Below are 22,616 nucleotides of genomic sequence, written 5' to 3' on the forward strand. Positions count from 1 at the left end.
TATGGTGAAAAGGGCAGAAAAAGGCATAACTGGAGCAAACACTGTGTTGGACTAATTTATCTTTCAATAATCAAACCTTACTCTGATTGACATGGCATATTATATATTTAAGATGATAAAGGTCATTTGGTTGCTGATAGCACGTCAGCAATACAAAATCTTATTTTCTTCAGTTTTCCATGTAAAATACATCACAGGCCAAGAACAAGATAAATTACACAATTCTCCATCATCTTCTAACAATTTGCACTTGTGGGCATTTTTAAAAGAAATAGAATAGGGAGGGAATTAGAATCATACCAATAGTAAACCAGAAGATATGGATAATAAAAGTCCGAGAGCGACCATGTTATCCTTGTAGGAAATATATTTATCAAAAAACTGTGCCCATAGATTTTTGTTCTGAGGGTCAGTTCCCAAATTTATGTGATACAACAGTATTTTAAATTCTTGCCTGTAATAAACTGTCATTTTCTGAATTTTTTAAAAAAGGTAGATTTGTGATATTTTATTACCAGTGAGTGTGACCTACACTTAGCTGCCCAACACATTATTCTTAGTCCTGTTTGCTAAATAAGTCATATTTCTGACAACAACATCTTCTCAATTTTAATTGATTTTATTTAAAAAGTACAAGAGAATAGTAAGGAATCTACGCAAAATACGCTTTTGTATTTTCAGAGGGGAAAAATACTGAACTTTCAGTGCAATCACAGTAAATGTGTGCTTCCTTATAACTTCTTACATATGTCACTGGCAGATAAACTGAATTTTTACTTACTACTTAAAATTCTGACAACTCAATAGCACTCAGCCAGACGACATTTAAAATGTGGCAAAAACAAGGTTTTTATTTTGTTCAGAAATATTTTTCCAAAAGCACCTTAAAGTTTTCTCCTCTACTGTCAAGACGATCATTCAGGTACATGTCATAAAATGTTTGAAATACATACATAGCCTACATTTCATACCACTTGTTAGTGCCTAATTAAGCAGAAAGAAATTAATGAATTATGAAATCAAAATTAAAACACGATGTTTTACATTAAGAAATAAAGATCTTGGAACATACACCTTTAGCACTGTGGTAAATGAGCTTAATCTTTTACATTGGTGAAAGGTGCACAATGATCATTCTGTGCAATTACGCAGCTAGGCAAAGCCTTGATTTGGAAACAGCATTATTATACCAACAAGAAAATCACTTTGCATAGCTATGCTTAATTTTTGCAGTTGCCTGGAATAGTTATGCTACATATACATTCTGGCTTTGCCCTAAAGCCTGCGTTAGGAGGTTCTGAAATGTAAAAAGTAAATCTACCCTCAATTACTTGAAGGTTACTCCTGTAGAAATCAAATGAGAGCTTATTAAGTAAAAAAAATTTAATTAAACAAATGTTTATTAAGTATCTGCAGTACACCCAATGTTGTGTAAAGCTCTGCAGTGAAGTGAAACCCAAAAATCAACACACATCCACTGTGTTTGGTTGCTTCTTGTTCTTTGACTTCATCTTTACTAATCTGACGTTTTGAGTGTTTTTTAATTGTTTTGGATATTTTTCATATTTAATCTCTCCTCCAGAATCTCATTAACTTCTGATAAAAAAGAAAAGACTCATTTTCCCACTCAAACCATATTTAGTCTAGCTCAAAGGAATATTTGTTTAGCTTTATCATGACCTCCAAAATTGTTCAGCTGTGTCCTCATGGGCAACCAATGACTTAGAGAAGAAGAGACTTGAGCTTTTGTTAATTATTTGACTCAAAAGCTGAATGAAAAACAAATCAAAAGGTAGACTTAAGAGTTAGGTATATCTTTCTCTCTGATTCAAGAAAGTTCAAGATAGAAAAACCCGGAATTATGGTTTAAACATGACCTCCATATTTTGACAAAAACATTAAAAAATGGGCAAAAACTAACTTGAGAGGAAAACTAATTTTTAATAAGGGATAATAGGCTGCTCTGAAAAAGAGGTGCTTTTACATACCCTTTATATTAGAGAGTAGTTAAAAGTAACATCATTCCTATTTATAGTCATAGAGAATTTGAGCAATTCAGGAGTTCTTTGTGACAGGCCCCTGTATATTAAACATGATTATCCTAGCAAAATTCTTTCTAGGTGGAAGAATAAATGAGGATCTATCTATAAAACTCTTAGAGTTCCTGAGATAAATGTTTCCATACATATTAATAGTAGCATTTCTTAAAAGAAAAAAAATTAAAAATGTCATGCACCAAAGTAAATACACATATGCTATAAAAGAGCTATTAGAACCATATAAATATTGATGTAGAAAAATTATGATTCATTTATTTATATTGTGACAGTGTAACTATATATCATGCATTAATAAAGTACTTTTAATGTAGACACCACATATTTTTTTGGCTAAATATGCTAGAACAGATCTATATAGAACTGATCTATAATTTAGAGTAAGTCTCCTTTGTTCCTTAGCTGGTTTTTATACTTTAAATATGTTACCTGAAAATGTACTGATCATAAACAACTTACACAGTTTTAAATAACTAGAGGTGATAACCCAGTTCACAAAAGAAAGAGTAAAGTTACAAGACTGCATATCTCTGTTTTCATGAAATTTCACATGTAATTAGGTGAAGAGGATTTATAAACAATTTATTATGGAAACATAAAGTACATAAATCATGATCAAAATGGTGAATGCAAACTTGCAAGAAGATATTAAATGATGCCATGGGCATCTGCCTTTGGCTCAGGTCAAAGGGTCCTGGGATCAAGTCTCACATCAGGCTCCCTGCTCAGCGGGGAGCCTGCTTTTCCCTCTGCCTACAGCTCACCCTGCTTGTGCTTGCTCTCTTTCTCTGACAAATAAATAAATAAAATCTTTTTAAATTTTTCAAAAAATAGTATCATGGGAATTTAAATGTCACTATAATATATTGAATTATTGAGATACACAAAAAAGCACATTTTTCATTCCTCCCATGACTTATTTCCACCTATACTATTAGAACTTTATAAAAAACAAACAAACTAAAACACTGCATTTCACCTACATCTGAAATGTCCTAAAATAAACTATACTGAAAAGGCTATGGAGAGTTGCATGGCAGCTAGTGTGAATGGCACTGGATATTTTAAAATCAGCATATTACAATGAAGTGTTAGATTTTTGGCAGTTTCAAGTATATCCTTTTTTGGTTTAGATTTTTAATAGTCAAATTCTAAAATTATCATTTAACAGATACTTGTGTTATGAAAACCTGAAATTTCAAAGCAGCTGATTCCCTACAAGGAAATCGATGGTGTAGAAAGAAAATAAACACATAAAAAATTATAAATGGATTTAAATGATTAAGTCATCTGTAAATTCTTGCTAATTATACATTTTAAAATTATTATGGAAAACCAGATTGAAAATTGATTGCTTTACAACCATAATTATTACAGAGATGAATAAAATAACATTACACTAAACATGGATTTTGCTTTGACCCTTCTTTGAATTAAATTCTGTAGATCCCTATAGTGAGCTATTAAAATGCCAATATATGAAAGAATAATCAAAATCAAGTAAAAGTTTTAAAGTGAGGAGGCTTCAAAGACTGGCTGTCACCAATTCCTTTGCTGATAGAAAGACAGCCCTGGTGTTTCCCAACAGAAACTATTTTACCATGTTATAATTGGCATCTGAGGGATTCTTTCCTCCATTAGAGTATAGATCCCTTACAAATAATTCCAGTGGGTCTTATTCACCACTGTATCGCTAAGGTAAATAGAAATTGTCAATAAATTTTTGTTGACTGATGCAATAAATGATTAACTTGTCAATACCAAAGTTTGTGTTGGGTGCTTGCTTCAAAGACATTCATTTCTTCATTTTTACTATCACAATTGCCATAAAGATAGTAGCATAAAAATGTCACTTAAATAATGCCGTCAAGCCGCTATTAGATACTTTTCAGCTTTAGATTTGAGTTTTCATATACCCAAAGAAGATTCTATTCCCTAAAACAGGTTCTGATTATTTTGATGCTTTAGCTCTAATCCAACCGAAGGAAAATGTCTATCATGCAGACCTGATTATCAAGAGGCAAGAGCTTTCATCAAAGCTCCTTAGTAAAGGGTAATTATAAAATCCTAGGAAAGGGTATACAAGGGTCTTGAATCTTACATGTAATAATAAGTATGACAAAAGTTAAGGTTTGGTTGAAGCTTCATGATTAGATTACATTGTTTATTATTCTATACACTCTAGTCTTTTAGGAATGCTTGAAATATTTCATAATTTTTTAAAAATCTAGCCATTATTTTGATACTCTCACCCACAAAACAAGGGTAAAAAGTGATATAAGATTTCACAAAATATCATTCCATCAGAATCTGACCCTGAGTGATAAAGGTTTAGGCTTGCCTTCACAAAACATTTTCTTAAATTATATTACTGAGATTCACAATCAAGTTCAAGAATACTGGATGATCTCCATTTTTTGGTGCGTTACAGGTGCTGACTGGGTCACCTGGGAAGATATTTGGGTTACCCCAGGCACACAATCAACCACGTTGCCTGTCTTAGCACCTTGACATTTACTTCTCCTATAACTCCTTTATTATAAAAGTTCAAGAAAAGGAGAAATCATAATAAAATACAGAAACTAAGCTATGTGCTTCAATAATAATGGACACTATTTTTTCATGAGATTTTGTTCTGATATTACTTTTAAAGAATAAAATATTACAGTCTAAGCCCCACATGTACTCTTTCTCAGTCCTTTCCAACCCCTTCTTCTCCAGAGTAAATCACTTTTTTGCATTTGCTATCTGTGGCATTTATGGCACCCTACTGTTCCCATTGCTCTAAAACTTGTTAATTTACTCAATACTGCTTTTAAAAATCTGTTCCATTAACATAGGAAATAAGTTTATTTTAACTACTGTGTTTGCTGCTATTTATTCATTCTCCTACTGATGGGCATTTATATTATTTCAAACTTCCACTATTAAAAAAAATCCATAATGATCATATACTTGTACAAATTTTTTATGAATATGTGCACAAGTTTCATATATGTATGAATATATTCATATATATATGAATATATATATATATATATATATTTGTGGCAAAATAGTCAGGTACTACATAGTGCTTCCCAGAAGCAGTGTGTAAGAGTTCTCTTTTTACTATATCTCATCAATATTTGTCATTAAATCATATACATTTTTTAATGTCTTGACATGTGACAGCTATACAACATAGTTTGCAAGATAATTCTTAAGTTACTTTGATTAACTATAATGTACTAACTTTTGGGATAGTTTAACAAAGTAGCACCTTTAAGGAAGTTTATCTTTATCATTCCTGTTTTAACTTTTAGCAACGGCCTGCCAGTGATGCTAGTAATAATGTCTATCTTTTACTGGGCCACTTACTATATTCTAATCACTCTTCAAAGCATTTTAAATATATTATTTTATTCAATCCTTCCAACCATGTGAAAATGTGAGTTCTAAGATTGTAGGGAGTTTTGTCTGTTATATTGATAGTTCTATCTCCAGGATTTAAAACAATCTCATCACCTAGTAGATGCTCAGTACATATTTGTTATATATTATATATTATATAATATTATATATTATATATTATATATATTTTATTATAATATATATATTATATATTATATATATTATATATAATATATAATATATATTATATATAATATATTATATAATATAATATTATATATATTATATAAAATATTTTTTTATTTTAGCCAATGTATCCTGATCTAACAAAATAATACAGCGTAGGTAGTTTATAAACAACCGAAATTTATTTCTCACTGTAGTAGAGACTGGGAGGTCCAAGATCAAGGTACCAGCAAGGTTGGATCCTGGTAAGAACCCTCTTCCTGGTTCACATCCAGTGACTTCTCCCTACATTCTCACATAGTGGAAGGGACAAGGGATCTCTGTAGGGTCTCCTTCATAAAAACATTAATCCCCTTCACGAGAGCTTCACCCTCCTGACCTAAGTACCACCCAAAAGCCCTGCCTTCTAATACTTTCACATAGAACACGAGGGTTTCAACATAGGAATTTGGGAGGACACAAATGTTCAAACCATGGCAAAATAATATAATTATTAACATTTCAGAGAAGGGCATTTGGTGAGTAGAAATTATTTCTCAAATATCATAGATTTGGTGGGAAATGACAAAATCATCAGTCTTAAGTGCACGTAACCCCCTCCAAACTCTTCTTTTCTTGTGCTTCCCATGGATTCTAGGAATATAGTCCATTGTCTTGATGTGTCATCTGTAAGATTTCCTTTAGTGGTGAAATATTAGTATAAATAATATGTGCTTTGTTAGAATGTAATCCTTAGCTGTATTCCTCAAATATATATAAACAGTTCAGAGCACAAGCTCTGGAGCCACTCTGTAAGCAGAGGTTTTTATTGCTTTGTTATGATTCTCCAGAATGCTGTTCAAGTCCTTAAAACTATGCCAACACAAACTCGCAAGCTCAAATATATCACTTCCTACTTTCAGATCTTGTATCTAGCAGGAGGCATGCTTTATCCATTTCTCCCACCTTTGGAGAAAATGTAGGTAAGGAGCATCCTGCTTTTCCTATTTAAAACCTCTTCATCTCTAGTTGGAGACTTCAGTCTTTCAGAATGCTCAGGAACACATTTTAGAATTACAAGTTGGTGGGGGAGTATTATATGGCAAGGAGAAACTTTTCTTCTCATCCCTCACCTAATGTATAAAATTTCCCACAGAATTAACCATATTAAGGATTTTTATTTATCCAAATTACATTTACTAAATGTGTGTGCTTACAGTTGAGACACTGCCCAGAAATAACTAAATACAAATGGAATTCTGACAATCACTTTGATGCTGTTTTTGTTGAAACTTTCTGAAATTTGTTGCCTATTACAAATAATATGGTAACTAATAGTGCACATACATTCACTGAGGCAATATTTTAAAAAATTCTTTATTAAAGGTCTATTTTTGTCATTTGTAGCCTGTATAAATACATAGCTAGGGCATCTTCAGAATTTAGGAAATATTTATTACCTTTATAAATGTGTCTAAGATCCAAGCCCTTAGTGTTATTTATTTCATTGGTAAGATTATTGATGATAACTCCAGCTCTACCTTAAAGCTCTGATAAAAATTCTCAAATCTGATTTTGACAAGTTCAAAAGAGGACTTCTAATTATGGCTTTTCTAAAAATTGAATTCATAATATTCAAACAATAGTACTGCAGGAAATCCATTGTTCATTCAAACGAGAGCATCTTGAGTGAACTTGCCTGTGAGTACATGGAATGATGCATGATAAATTCCAGTTCGCATGCCCTAACTATTCTTTAGTCATGTATATAGGCAGTTATTCAAAACCTAATGATTAATAGAGCAATACTGGATTCCTTTGGGAGAGCCTATTCCATCATTTTTGAAAGTATGCCTTCTCCCTGTCTTTCCATGACTTACGTAAAGCTGTATAATTTCCCCCACAGTGTCCACAGCGATCACTGAGGCATATAGCATCATGTGAAAATGTAATCACAAAGGACCCAGAGATAAAAATCTTACAGCCCCAACATTGTCTCTTGATTTTAACCAATGCAATAGAACATCCTGGCTGCAGGTCGTCACTGGATTATCCAGATGAAGAAGAAAGTTTTTCCTTGGCAAACGGGCACCCGAGTTACTCAGACTGAGCTACGTTTAAGTCATTAAATTGGCTCTCACCTCACCTTTCTATCATTACAGCTTGGATGTGTCAGTCTTAAATGTTTTAATTTCTTGGAAGTGAGGTGGAGAAAACAAGGGAACATCTGCTTTATATTGTGTTTACTTTATTTTCACTTCTAAGAACAATTAAATCATTATTTAGCTCTATACTACCTAATTCTGTAAAAGTGGTTTCCAGAGTTAGTGTTCTGAAAAACTGATGTAGTCTGTGACACTACTAGTTAATATTTTACATGACCTACATCTTCCTCAAATGTTTAGGGTTTTATATAATATCACCTATTGTCTTCATCAGCCCAGTACCAAACCAGATGTACTCTCTGTTCCTCTAATGCTGGTCAACTTGCCCTTCCTCAAAGCTACCATGTACTTTCACACTCCCTTCTCTTTTTCTGGAATGCCATTCCAATTTCTTCAAGATTAAATTAAAAAATTCAGTTCAAACGCCATATACTTAAAAATGATTCCCTCAGTACTCTGACATTTCAGCAGGATTAACTGCATAGTATCTTGTTAATGTGACTGTTAAAATCCTTTGGAATCTAATTTGTATATACTAGATTGTGTGTTCACAAAAACGTTGTGTCTTCCTTCTTTCCATCTTTCTCCCCTTCCCAACTTATGTCTTGCACATAATTGATATTCAATATATTTTTATCAAAATCCATTTTTGCAGAATATGATTTCAAATCCCAATTTTAAAAGAACATTTTTTTTGGAACACATCATGTCTTGATCCCTCTAATCAACTAAAATTTCAAATAGGTATATATTGAAAAGATACATGTAAGTGAATGTATCATAATAGATTGGTTATCATTATATTATATAACTTATCTTTGCATAGATATGTACTATATTGGTCATTCTTTATTCTCAGCACCTATTCCATAACCATTATATTGAATATTAATAGTGCTCAGTTTATGTGCAATTGATTTAACACTTTGATCTTGCTAATATTATGTGTTTATTTTATATTAATTTTGAAAGAGAAATGTAAGTCTATTTCTTTTCATTTTTCTTTGTCAAATGATTCAGATAAAACTTTTTAGAAGCAAAGATCAAGTTTACCACAATGTCATGAATGGAGGCTTTTGTTAGTACATTTTTGAGAATAGCATCAGAGTTATCTTTGTGTGACTAAGTCAAGGTCACAGAACATTGTGATGATTAATGCTTAAAGTTATTTTTCATAATTTAGAGGTTTCTTAAACTATTTCTCCCAAAGATGAACACATTTATTCAAAGCAGAAGCCATATACCTCCTCAAATTAATCTTGCACAGAATTAAAAAGGGGAATAAATACATTTATTCATTCAGCCAATAACTATTGAAAGCCTTCAAGCCAAGCTCTTGAAGCAGGAGTTTCAACTAGAAAATTATACGGTAATTCAGGTAAGAGAGAGATGCTTGAACTGAGAGGTGAGAACAGTGGATATAGAGAAAAGTGGATGTATTAGAAATTCAGAACATGGAGTAAAAGAGATCTCTAAGCATCCTTCAATACCATACTTCACTGAAAGTCACTATGATATTATCTCTAAAATGAGAAAACCTTTTACAATAAGGGAACAATCGAACTAATTCTAATCAATAAGTGGTCAATCTTTCTTTTAGAAAATTCCAAACCATTGTCAGTGGCTCACTCCATTCCTCATGTGGTCACTTCCCTCCAACAAGCCCCATCATCACAGCTTTCTTGCAAGTTATCTCTTCTGCTAACTTTTAACGCCTTTTTTTAACCTCAAGTACATTTTGTAGGGTTTAGCACTTCACATTATGCAATATTTAAGGAATGAATGAATAAATGAAAGAAAGTTCATATATTCACAAACTTTCACATTTACTCAGTTCTTTGGATTTGTTGAATAGTTCATATGGTCCAAGTCAGTTCCTCTTCTAACAAAGTTTACTTCTTTTGAACTTAGTTCCTTGGGTTATAATTCACTATGAGTCAATTAATTCAATGATTCAAAAAATTGAGGCAAGTGTTAATGTTTTCTCTCCCAAATTTGCATCTTAAGTGGAGACCTTAAACTTTTTATTTTCCCATGTATATAACTAATATTGGGGATTTCGGGCATGTTGTCAGGCTGGAAAGACAGAGCTTCACAAATCTCATCACATAGGAACATTTTCTGTCTATATGAAAGACAGACTTTGATGTGGTCAAAGAATCTTTCAGTCCAGCAACTTTCTGACAAGTGTTCTGTTACACGTATTTTCAGAGAGGGATTAAAAAAAAAAAAACCCACACAAACAAAAACCAAGAACAGTGAATGCTGTGGGCATAAGTCCTACAGTCAATGATGAGACAAAAAGTTGGAGACCTATGCACTGAAAAATTTTTTTCTAATTACCTGCAAGATGATACTGGAATTATTACATAAATAACATTAAACTGAAAAGAGCCTCTTTTGGACAACTGAATGTCAGAGAATGTAGTCTTCCAAACATTCCTTTGATTTTAAAGGTGGGTCTTGGTTCACTGTTTCATTTTATCTTTACACTTAAAAATTTTAAATAACAGTACATTGATGAAGTGGCTATATTTCCTATGGTTTTCAAAAAAAAAAATTGATTATACTTATGTTCAGAGTTTTCTACGCATACGATGAAACAAAATAATGCAGAAATGCCTTCTAAAAATTGGTATTTTCACTTCTGTATATCATGAGAAGTTTGGTGATTATATAAACATACAGTTTAAAAATCATCAATGATATTTCTATACTGGGGAAAGCAATAGTTAAATAAAAGACATTTGGTATTACTTCAAGACCTATTCATCAATATTAGATGATCTAATCACTCTAAAACATTATTATGATGGAAAAATTTTACCAGTGCGATCCCTACCTTTGTTAATGACAATAAAATAATCGCTTAAAGTCCAAGAATCCTTTCTCACTGATTTTAGGTCTTAAGTTTTGCTTATATTTTAATGTGGAGAGCTGATGTTCTGAGAATCCCCAAATTTTCACAACTGACTCAGAAGAAAAGTGGGAATCTTTTCAGGATTTCTATTATTCATTCTTATAAAAGGAAACAAAAATAAATAAATAAATAAGAGAGTGAAATAAGTATTATTGTCAAGTACTGAAAGAAAGCCAAAGAAAAAGATGAAATTGTTTTATAAAAATTATGAAACATAATATTCTCTAGGTAATTCACCAACACGAACTGAGTTGTCAGTTTTTCTACCTGACAGAGGAACCAGCAGTCTGTGAGTACAAACAGGATCTCTGAACGATCATTATAAAGTATCATCAGAGAAGCTGTTCATTGCTAATCACATCAGCAACTTTTTCTAAGACAATCTGGACCCACCCTCCCAAAAAAAAAAAGCTACCAGATTGTGAGAGCCTCCATCACAGCTCTTTGAAGCATGATTAGCTATCTGAAACAAAGTAACTATCCACTGGTGGCCTGTGATCTTGAACTTACAACTTCTAGCCTAGTACTAAAAAAGATGTATATATAAAGCCAGCTAGAAGATTCTGAGAAAAGATATCATTATTTGGGGGAATACATGTTGACAGTTATGATATCCTAAGAATCCAATAGGACTCATGCTTAACTAATACAAGATAAGTTTGTGAAAGTGCAGAAAAGTGAGAAAGGATTGCCTGAGGTAAACATCTTTTGTCGCTAGTCAAGAGCAATTTTCCATTCTTTTCTGCTCATAAAACCTCTGATTTTGTTTGCATTGAAAGTAATTAGTCAGAAAGGTTGAATTATGACTAGTCTAAGCCCAGTAGTCTGCTAGATCTGTTATACCAACTCACAAGAGTTGTTTTTTATGCATCTCTTCAGTGACATCACATTAAATAGCTTAAAACATGCCAAAGTGACAGTATTCATAAATACTACAAAGGAAGTGCTACAAATTAGAACTACCATTTATTCTGGCCTCCAGTCAATTTTTAGCCATTTATCACCATTCTAAGCTTATCATGGAAATCCCATTTCCTTTTGCCAGCAGTTGGTTCAAGTGTAGGTATAGGAATAAGTTTTGAGCTAAGAGGCATAAGAGAAATCAGATGGAGGTCACCCGGGAAAGATTTCCTCCTGATAACTTGAAGCCAACAAGCTACCTTGTTTTCTGCTTTAGGTGGTATTATACAATGCTTTGAGATGTAAGCTCTGAGATGTAACCATGAGGGAAGGTCAAGAGAATCCAGAGATGTCTACACAGATCATTAATAACCTTAGACTGCTATTAGCTAGCACATCCAAAGAACAGGAAAGTAGGAAAAATTCACCCTGGGTCTAGAAAATAATGGAGTGCGATATCTATGGAGAATTTTAAAGCAATACTGAAGCACATTAAATATTAATCCACTTTTTAATTATTACCCTGTACTGACAATTCTAAACAATGTTAGTGATAAAATACTATTCCTCACATATCTTGACTATTCCTATCCAAGTCCTTTGGCATGCTTGGGGAGTAAGTCTAGATGGGAACTTCCATATGAGTTTTCTGTTATGTATAGGCAAAACGTGCTGAAGTGTTAAAGCTGTTCACAAAAAAGTAGCAGACTATGAAGGTTGGGAGGTCAGGTTAATCCAGGATGGAAAAGAAAAAGCATGAGCTCCTGCTCTAAGGACCTGCTGGACTTACTCAGATCTCAGGCCTCCTATAGCTCTAATCATGCAAGGGCAGACCAATTATAGTTCTTGCTCTTAGGTGTTCAGGAGCCTCTCCCTATTGTGTCATTAGTGTACCTATAATAAACTGCCTTTACAGAGAGTTGTGTGAGCAGGTTTCTTTGTTTTGTAACAAAAAGAGACAATTAAAAAATAAAATCTAGCATTTAGTAATTAACCAAAGAGTGCCCCAATGTATGATGTTGATTGAACACACATACACACAAAATCTATACTAAGAGGACAGCAAATAGACAAAAATATGTTTAAAACAGCATTGTTTATACTAGTTAAAATTATAATTCACCTAAATGCTAATGAAAGAAGAGCAGTTTTTTTTTTTTTAAGCATGTATAATGATGTGGGGAAATTCAGCCAAATATTCATTATAAACCTCATGACATAATTATTTAAAAACATAAATTTACGTATATATATATATATATATATATATATATATGGCTATACATATAGCTATATATATGTAAATTTGGATGGAAATAAATCAGATATCAATTGTTATTTCTGAATAGTGGGATCAAGGGATATTAACATTTTTACCCATACATTTTCTATTATTTTCAAAGTTTCCAGCTCAACAGAAATAAAACAATTTTAAAATAATTCCCACACATTTTCATTCATTAATGTATCATGAAAATACACCAGGTTTCCAGAACTATCATTTAAGATGAGAATATATACATGCATGAAAGTAGTAAGTTCCACAAGTTAGACACACTATGACTATATCAGGAAATTTTTAAAAGATAAAATGATGTTAGAAATTCATATGAATATGCATTTTATAAAAAATAATATCTCATTCCAGTCTCTTTAAAAAAAGGAAAAAAAAATCTATTTTTTAAAGATTTTATTTTTTGGATGAGAGGCAAGATGGAGGAGGAATAGTGGACTGAAATGACAACAGGTAGCAGGAGTTCAGCTGGTTATCAAACCATTCTGAACACCCACAAACTCAACAGGAGATCGAAGAAAAGAACAGTAATTCTAGGAACAGAAAATCAACCACTTTCTGAAAGGTAAGACGTGTTGAGAAGTGAATCCGAAGCGACAGGAAGATACACTTCAGGGGGAGGGGCCGACTCCCAGCAAATGGTGAAGCAGCAGAGCACAAAATTAGAACTTTTAGAAGTCTGCTCCACTGAGGGATATTGCTCCAAAAGCTAAGCAGGGGTGGAGCCCTTGCAGGGACAGTGTGGTCTCAGGACCCGTGGGGTCACTGAAAGATCGAGGGTGTCTGAGTGTGGCAGAGCTCCTAGGTATCAGAGTGGGAAAGCTGACTATAGAGACAGAGCCAAGGAGTGAGCTCTCAGCTCGGGGTTACCTTAAACTGTGATCAGTCGCACAGTCAGACCACTGCTCTTTGAGTAGGGACCCCAGAAGTGGGAGATCAAGGGAGACTCAACTTCCTCCTCTAGAGGCAGGAACCTGCTAGTTTTGGAGACTCCAAATGGAGTTGTACACCAGAGACAGAAAAACTCAGTCACAGGCCCAGTGAGCCCAGAGCATGGCTGGAGACCAGGGAGATGGGAGTGACTGACCACTTTTCTCTGAGACCACACTGAGGAGTGGGGACCCGAGCTCTCAGCTCCTTTGGGCCAAAGACTGAGAGGCTGCCATTTTCATTCCCGTCCTCCAGAGCTCTATGGAAAACGTTCAGGGAACAAAAAACTCCTGAGACCAAACTCAAGCAGATTTCTTAGCCTGGCCCCTGGCAAGGGCAGTGCAATTCCACCTCGGGCAAAGATATTTGAGAATCACTATAACAGGCCCCTCCCCCAGAAAATCAGAAGGAACATCCAGCCAAAACCAAGCTCACTGATCAAGGACAACAGGAGAACTCCAGAGCTAGGGGAAAACAATGCATGGAATTCATGGCTTTCTCCCCATGAAACTTTAGTCTTGGAAAGTTAAAATTTTTAAATTTTATTTTCTTTCTTATTCTAATTTTTTAACTCTTCTTCTTTCCTCTTTTAACATTTTTTAACTAGTTTATCTTAACAATACATTTCTAAAAAATATTTTCAAACCTTCATTATTATAGTCATATTTTATCCTTCAATGTATTTAACCTTATTTTTTGTATACATATAGGTTTTTTTTTTTTTTCTAAAAAATTTTGGGATACTTCTTTTAATAGATCAAAATATACCCTAAATCTAGCACAGGTCTTTGTTCTATTCTCCAGCCTGAGAAAATTTTCTCCACTTTCTTTTTCTTCCTTTTCCCAACCAACTTATCTTATCAACCCTTTTTTAGACTTTTTTTAAATTTTCATATTTACAGTCATATTCCATCCCTTCATTGTGTTTACCCTTATTTTTGTGTGTATATATATGTATATATATATATACACATGCATTTTCCTTCCTTTAAAAGTTTGGGAGGGGTGCCTGGGTGGCTCAGTGGGTTAAAGCCTCTGCCTTTTGGCTCAGGTCATGATCCCAGGGTGCTGGGATCGAGCCCCAAATTGGGCTCTCTCTCAGCAGGAAGCCTGCTTCCCTCTCTCTCTCTGCCTGCCTCTCTGCCTACTTGTGATCTGTCTGTCAAATAAATAAATAAAATCTTAAAAAAAAAAAATTGGGGAGGTAGTTTCTTCTAAGAGACCAAAGTACTCCCAAAATTAAGTGGGTGGTTCTGTTCTATTCACCAGTCTAATACCTATATTTTCTTTTTCTTTTCTTTTTAAATTTTTTTTAGAACTTCTTTTTACCCTCTTACTTTCCCCCACAATTTGGGCTCTCTTCTGATTTGGTTAACACACATTTTTCAGGGGTCTTACCACACTTTTAATATTTTATTCTCTCCTTCACATATTTTTATCTGGATAAAATGACAAGATGGAAAAACTCACCACAAAAAAAAGAACAAGAGGCAGTACCAAAGTCTAGGGATCTAATCAATACAGACATTGGTAATATGTCATATCTAGAGTTCAGAATGACGATTCTCAAGGTGCTAGCTGGGCTCCAAAAAGGCATGGAAGATATTAGAGAAACCCTGTCTGGAGAAATAAAAGCCCTTTCTGGGGAAATAAAAGAACTAAAATCTAACCAAGCTAAAATTTAAAAAGCTATTAATGAGGCACAATAAAAAATGGAGGCTCTTATTGTTAGGATAAATGAGGCAAAAGAGAGTATTAGTGATAAAGAAGACCAAATGATAGAGAATAAAGAAGCTGAGCAAAAGAGAGACAAATGACTTCTGGACCACGACGGGAGAATTAGAGAGAAAAGCGATACCATAAGACGAAACATTAGAATAATTGGGATTCCAAAAGAAGAAGAAAGAGAGAGGGGAGCAGAAGGTATATTGGAGAGAATTATTGTAGAGAATTTCCCTACAATGGCAAAGGGAACAAGCATCAAAATCCAGGAGGTGCAGATAACTCACCTCAAAATCAATAAGAATAGGTCCACGCCCCATCATCTAATAGTAAAACTTACAAGTCTTAGTAACAAAGAGAAAACCCTGAAAGCAGCCCTGGACAAGAAGTCCGTAACATACAATGGTAAAAATATTAGATTGGCAGCAGACTTATCCACAGAGACCTGGGCAGGCCAGAAAAAACTGGCATGATGTATTCAGAACACTAAATGGGAAAAACATGCAGCCAAGAATACTGTATCCAGCTAGGCTATCATTGAAAATAGAAGGAGAGATAAAAAGCTTCCAGGACAAACAAAAACTAAAAGAATTTGTAAGCACCAAACCAGCTCTATAGGAAATATGGAAAGGGGTCCTCTAAGCAAAGAGAGACCCTAAAAGTAGTAGACCAGAAAGGAACAGAGACAATATACAGTAACAGTCACCTTACAGGCAATACAATGGCACTAATATCATATCTCTCAATAGTTACCCTGAATGTAAATAGGCTAAATGCCCCAATCAAAAGACACAGGGTATCAGAATGGATTAAAAAAAAAATCAATATGCTGTCTATAAGAAACTCATTTTAGACCAAAAGATACCTCCAGATTTAAAGTGAGTGGGTGGAAAACAATGTATCATGTTAATGCACATCAAAAGAAAGCTGGGGTGGCAATCCTTATATCACATAATTTAGATTTTAAGCCAAAGACTATAATAAAAGATGAGGAAGGACACTATATTATACTCAAAGGGTCTGTCCAACAAGAAGATCTAACATATTAAATATCTGTGCCCCCAACATGGGAGCAGCCAACTATATAAACCAATTAATAACAAAATCAAAGAAACACATCGACAATTATACAATAATAGTCAGGGACTTTAACACCCCCCTCACTGAAATGGATAGATTATCCAAGCAAAAGATCAACAAGGAAATAAAGGCCTTAAATGACACACTGGACCAGATAGACATCACAGATATATTCTGAACATTCCATCCCAAAGCAACAGAATACACATTTTTCTCTACTGCACATGGAACTTCTCTAGAATAGATCACATCCTGGGTCACAAATCAGGTCTCAACCAGTATCAAAAGATTGGGATCATTCCCTGCATATTTTCAGACCACAGTGCTCTGAAGCTAGAACTTAGTCACAATAGGAAATTTGGAAAGAACCCAAATACATGGAGACTAAACAGCATCCTTCTAAAGAATGAATGGGTCAACCAGGAAATTAAAGAAGAGTTGAAAAAAATCATGGAAACAAATGAAAATAAAAACAAAACTGTTCAAAATCTGTGGGACACAGCAAAGACAGTCCTGAGAGGAAAATATATAGCGATACAAGCCTTTCTCAAGAAACAAGAAAGGTCTCAAATACACAACCTAACCCTACACCTAAAGGAGCTGGAGAAAGAACAACAAACAAAGCCTAAACCCAGCAGGAGAAGAGAAATAATAAAGATCAGAGCAGAAATCAATGAAATAGAAACCAAAACAACAGTAGAACAAATCAATGAAACTAGGAGCTGGTTCTTTGAAAGAATAAGATTGATAAACCCCTGGCCAGACTTATCGAAAAGAAAAGAGAAAGGACCCAAATAAACAAAACCATGAATGAAAGAGGAGAGATCACAACCAACACCAAAGAAATACAAACAGTTATAAGAACATATTATGAGCAACTATATGCCAGCAAATTTGACAGTCTGGAAGAAATGGATGCATTCCTAGTGACATATAAACTACCACAACTGAACCAGGAAGAAAGAGAAAACCTGAACAGACCTATAACCAGTAAGGAGATTGAAGCAATCATCAAAAATCTCCCAACAAACAAGAGCCCAGGGCCAAAACGTTTCCCAGGGGAATCCTACAAATATTTAAAGAATAATTAATTCCTATTCTCCTGAAACTGTTCCAAAAAAACAGAAGTGGAAGGAAATCTTCCAAACTCATTTTATGAGGCCAGCATTACCTTAATCCAAAAACCAGAAAAAGATCCCATCAAAAAAGAGAATCACAGACCAATATCCTTGATGAACACAGATGTGAAAATTCTCACCAAAATACTAACCAATAAGATCTAACAGTACATTAGGAGGATTATTCACCATGACCAAATGGGATTTATTCCAGGGCTACAAGGTTGTTTCAAGATCCACAAATCAATCAATGTGATACAATGCATTAATAAAAGAAAGAACAAGAACCACATGATACTCTCAATAGATGCTGAAAAAGCATTTGACAAGTACAGCATTTTTTCTTGATAAAAACTCTTCAAAGTGTAGGGATAGAGCGTACATACCTCAATATCATCAAAGCCATCTATGAAAAACCCGCAGCGAATATCGTTCTCAATGGAGAAAAACTGAGAGCTTTTCCACTTAGGTCAGGAACATGGCAGGGATGTCCATTATCACCACTGCTATTCAACATAGTACTAGAAGTCCTAGCCTAAGCAATCAGACAACAAAAAGAATTAAAGGCTCCAAATTGGCAAAGAAGAAGTCAGACTATCACTCTTTGCAGATGATATGATACTTTATGTGGCAAACCCAGAAGACTCTACTCCAAATCTGCTAGGACCTGTAGAGGAATTCAGTAAAGTGTCAAATATAAAATCAATGCACAGAAATCAGCTGTATTTCTATACACCAACAACAAGACAGAAGAAAGAGAAATTAAGGAGTCAATCCCGTTTACAACTGCACCCAAAACATAAGATACCTAGGAATAAACGTAACCAAAGAGGCAAAAAAATCTGTACTCAGAAAACTATAAAGTACTCATGAAAGAAATTGAGGAAGACACAAAGAAATGGAAAAATGTTCCATGCTCGTGGATTGGAAGAACAAATATTGTGAAAATGTCTATGCTACCTAAAGCAATCTACACGTTTACTGCAATCCCTATCAAAATACCATCTTTTATTTTTTTTCCAAAGAAATGGAACAAATAATCCTAAAATTTATATGGAACCAGAAAACACCTCAAATAGCCAAAGGAAGGTTGAAAAAGAAAGCCAGAGTTGGTGGCATCACAATTCCAGACTTCAAGCTCTATTACAATGCTGTCATCATCAAGACAGCATGGTATTGGCACAAAAACAGACACATGGATCAATGGAACAGAATAGAAAGCCCAGAAATAGACCCTCAACCTTATGGTCAACTAATCTTTGACAAAGCAGGAAAGAATGTCCAATGGAAAAAAGACAGTTTCTTCAACAAATGGTGTTGGGAAAATTGGACAGCCACTTGCAGAAAAATGAAACTGGATCATTTCCTTACACCACACATAAAAATAGACTCAAAATGGATGAAGGACCTTAATGTGAGAAAGGAATTCATCAAAATCCTTGAGGAGAACACAGGCAGCAACCTCTTCAACCTCAGCCACAGCAACTTCTTCCTAGGAACATTGCCAAAGTCAAGGGAAGCAAGGGCAAAAATGAACTATTGGGACTTCATCAAGATCAAAAGCTTTTGCACAGCAACGGAAATAGTTAACAAAACCAAAAGACAACTGACAGAATGGGAGAAGATATTTGCAAATGACATATCAGATAAAGGGCTAGTGTCCAAAATCTATAAAGAACTTAGCAAACTCAACACCCAAAGAACAAATAATCTAATCAGGAAATGGGCAGAAGACATGAACAGACATTTCTGCAAAGAAGACATCCAGATGGGCAACAGACACATGAAAAGTGCTCAACATCATTTGACATCAGGGAAATAGAAATCAAAACCACAATGAGATACCACCTCACGCCAGTCAGAATGACTTAAATTAACCAGTCAGGAAATGACAGATGTTGTAGAGGATGTGGAAAAAGGGGAACCCTCCTACATTGTTGGTTGAATGCAAGCTGGTTCCAGTCTGGAAAACAGTATGGAGGTTCCTCAAAAAGTTGAAAATAGAGCTACCCTAGGACTCAGCAATCACACTACTGGGTATTTACCCTAAAGATACAAATGCAGTGATCTGAAAGGGCACGTGCGCCTGAATGTTTACAGCAGCAATGTCTGCAATAGCCAAACTATGGAAAGAACCTAGATGTCCATGAACAGATGAATGGATAAAGAGGATGTATGTGTGTATATATATGGAATACTCTCTCTCTCTCTCTCTCTCTCTCTCTCTCTCTCTATATATATATATATATATATATATGGAATACTATGCAGCCATCAAAAGAAATAAAATCTTGCCATTTGCAAAGACATGGTTTGAACTAGAGGGTATTATGCTGAGTGAAATACATCAATCAAAGAAAGATAATTATAAATATGATCTCCCTGATATGAGGAATTTGAGAGGCAGATGGGGTGTTGTGGGGTGAGGGAAGAAATAAATGAAACAAGATGGGATTGGGAGAGAGACAAACCACAAGAGACTCTTAATTTCACAAAACAAACTGAGCATTGCTGAGGAGAGGGGGTATGGAGAGGATGGTTGGGTTATGGACATTGGGGAGGGTATGTGATATGGTGAGTGCTGTGAGTGTGTAAGCCTGATGATTCACAGACCTGTACCCCTGGGGCAAATAATACATTATATGTTAATAAAAATAATTTAAAAAAATATTTTATTTTTAATTTTGTTTATTTGAAAGAGATGGAGATAGAGAAAACATGGATGAGCAGGGGGAGGGGCAGAGACAAAGGGAGAAGCAGGCTCCCTTCTGAGCAGGGAGCCCAATGAGGGACTCAATCATAAGACCCTAGAATCATGACCTGAGCTGAAAGCAGACATTTAACCGAAGAGCCATCCAGACACCCTAAAGTTTTAATTTAAGTAATCTCTACACCCAGCATGGAACTCAAACTCAAAACCCTGAGATCAAGTTGCATGATCCTCCGACTGAGACAACCAGTTTCCCCAAAATGTAATTTATTATAATATGAAGCTTAATTTTTAAGAAAATTAAAAAAAAAAAGATTTAGAAGTATTTAGTTCTTTGCTGTTATAACAATATAATCAAAACCAGAGTTATGCTTCTGAGAGTAATTTCATAATCCTATGGGATGCTATTCTATTCTGTGATAAAAGAAGCATGTAGGTTTGACATGGAATTTCAAGCCCATCTGTAACTGATGTAGTCAGATGTTTAGACTTATTTGATTATTTAGATCACCAAAATTCAAATACATATACTGGAAGCTGAAGTACATATTCTATCTCAAATCAATGAAGAGTTTTCCTGTGTGTCTATCTATCTATCTAAATTTTCTAGTGTAGAAAAATTCTGTTGGAAAAGAAGTACAGAGAAATCAAAAGATATACATATATTAAAGGGGAAAATGATTATTTATTCAAAAAGCTAGAAAATGTCTAAGATTTCCAGCTACTATTTTCAATTATGCTTTGTCTATGAATAGGAGTTTCTTTTAGAGACACAATGTAAATTGTTGAGTTGTGAAGACTGCAAGCTTGAGGCTTATTATCCTAGAGTAGATGACAAATAGCAATACTTTGCTTTAAGAAAGATGATCATTAACAAGAATCTCATTATACTGCATAAAATTAATTATATTCAGAATTATATTTCAGAGAATTGACAAGATTAAATATATAAATTAAAAGATCAAAAACATACCAGATACAGCAAGGAAGTCATCAATGCTTGTAATGTCATCTACAGCTTCGGTGAGGACATGGATATGATTCTCCCACGTGTGCTTATACATTTCCATGGTTTTTTTGACCACTTGACTTTTGGGTCTTGCCGCCAAAGCAAGTGCAGCATTAATGATCTGCAAAGATGTAGAATGTTCACATAGTGATTTCTTTGGAAATAGTTATAATCGTGGAGATAACAGCTATTCTTTAAAATAGAAAATACGTATATCTTTAACAACAGGGAAAATGGCAAAAATGCCCTTGTAACTCCCTCTTCACTTTTGGTAAGAATTTAATTTTATTTGTGGCAATAATTTAATTATTTTTAGAGCTATTTATTGAGTATCAATGCACTAAGAACTGCAAGAGCTACAAAGATAATTGGTCTCTGCCTGTAAGGAACTTCTTTATTACTCAATGGGAAGGGCAACATATAACTCAGTTCAGTATGCAATACATGTCATAACCACAAATAATGGTCAATAGTCTTTAAATAGAAGCTTTAAAGAAAGAGTTCAAGGAAGAGTAACATGTTAACTAGTTATTTGAATTCACATTGTACAATGTGAATATACACAAAGCACTGGAATAAGAGCTTTGGCTTCCCTGAGGTCTTGTAGAATTTTGCAAGTGAATATTCATTATTAATTAACTAACTAATTAATTATTTCATTCATTTGTTCATTTATTTCATTCATTTGTTCAATTCTGATTGCTTTTCATGTATTAAGCATTGTTCTAGATTCTAAGGATATAGCAATAAACAAGACAGAAGCAAAAATCATTGCTTTCATGGAACCTTTATTACAGTTACAGCACAGAGGCAATTAACAAGTTAAATAAGCAAAATATATGATCTGTTAGATAGTTTTAAGAACCAAGGAGAAAAATATATAAGAAGGGGGATAAGGAATGAAGCGGTGGTGAGGGTCGGAAGTTGGTGATTGCAGTAAGGCCTCCCACTAAATTGGCCATTTAGGTTAAATCGCTATTGAAAAAGAATGATGGGACAGAGAAGAGGCAAAATTCAAAAGGAGAGTAAACAGAGGAAATGCTGTGAGAATGGTGAGCAGTCTTACCTAGAGACTGGGTGTACAAAAGAAATCAACAGGAGTACTTAGTGGTCCTGCTCAGGACAGTGCCCTTATTTGGAAGGCACTGAGGAG

At 34.3% G+C, this 22,616-nt stretch overlaps 1 protein-coding gene across 1 annotated transcript in view; it reads right to left on the reverse strand.

The window, feature by feature from the left end:
• Positions 1 to 22,616, reverse strand: part of LOC111144805 (catenin alpha 3) — a 1,765,227-nt gene that overhangs the window by 532,528 nt on the left and 1,210,083 nt on the right. The window contains exon 11 of the mRNA XM_022499291.1: positions 21,428 to 21,584. Coding sequence (XP_022354999.1) covers positions 21,428 to 21,584 — 157 coding nt within the window. The remainder of the gene's footprint in view (positions 1 to 21,427; positions 21,585 to 22,616) is intronic.

This window comes from Enhydra lutris, unplaced genomic scaffold (assembly GCF_002288905.1).
Source record: "Enhydra lutris kenyoni isolate GAN:26980312 unplaced genomic scaffold, ASM228890v2 scaffoldscaffold12, whole genome shotgun sequence".
Lineage (NCBI taxonomy): Eukaryota > Metazoa > Chordata > Mammalia > Carnivora > Mustelidae > Enhydra > Enhydra lutris.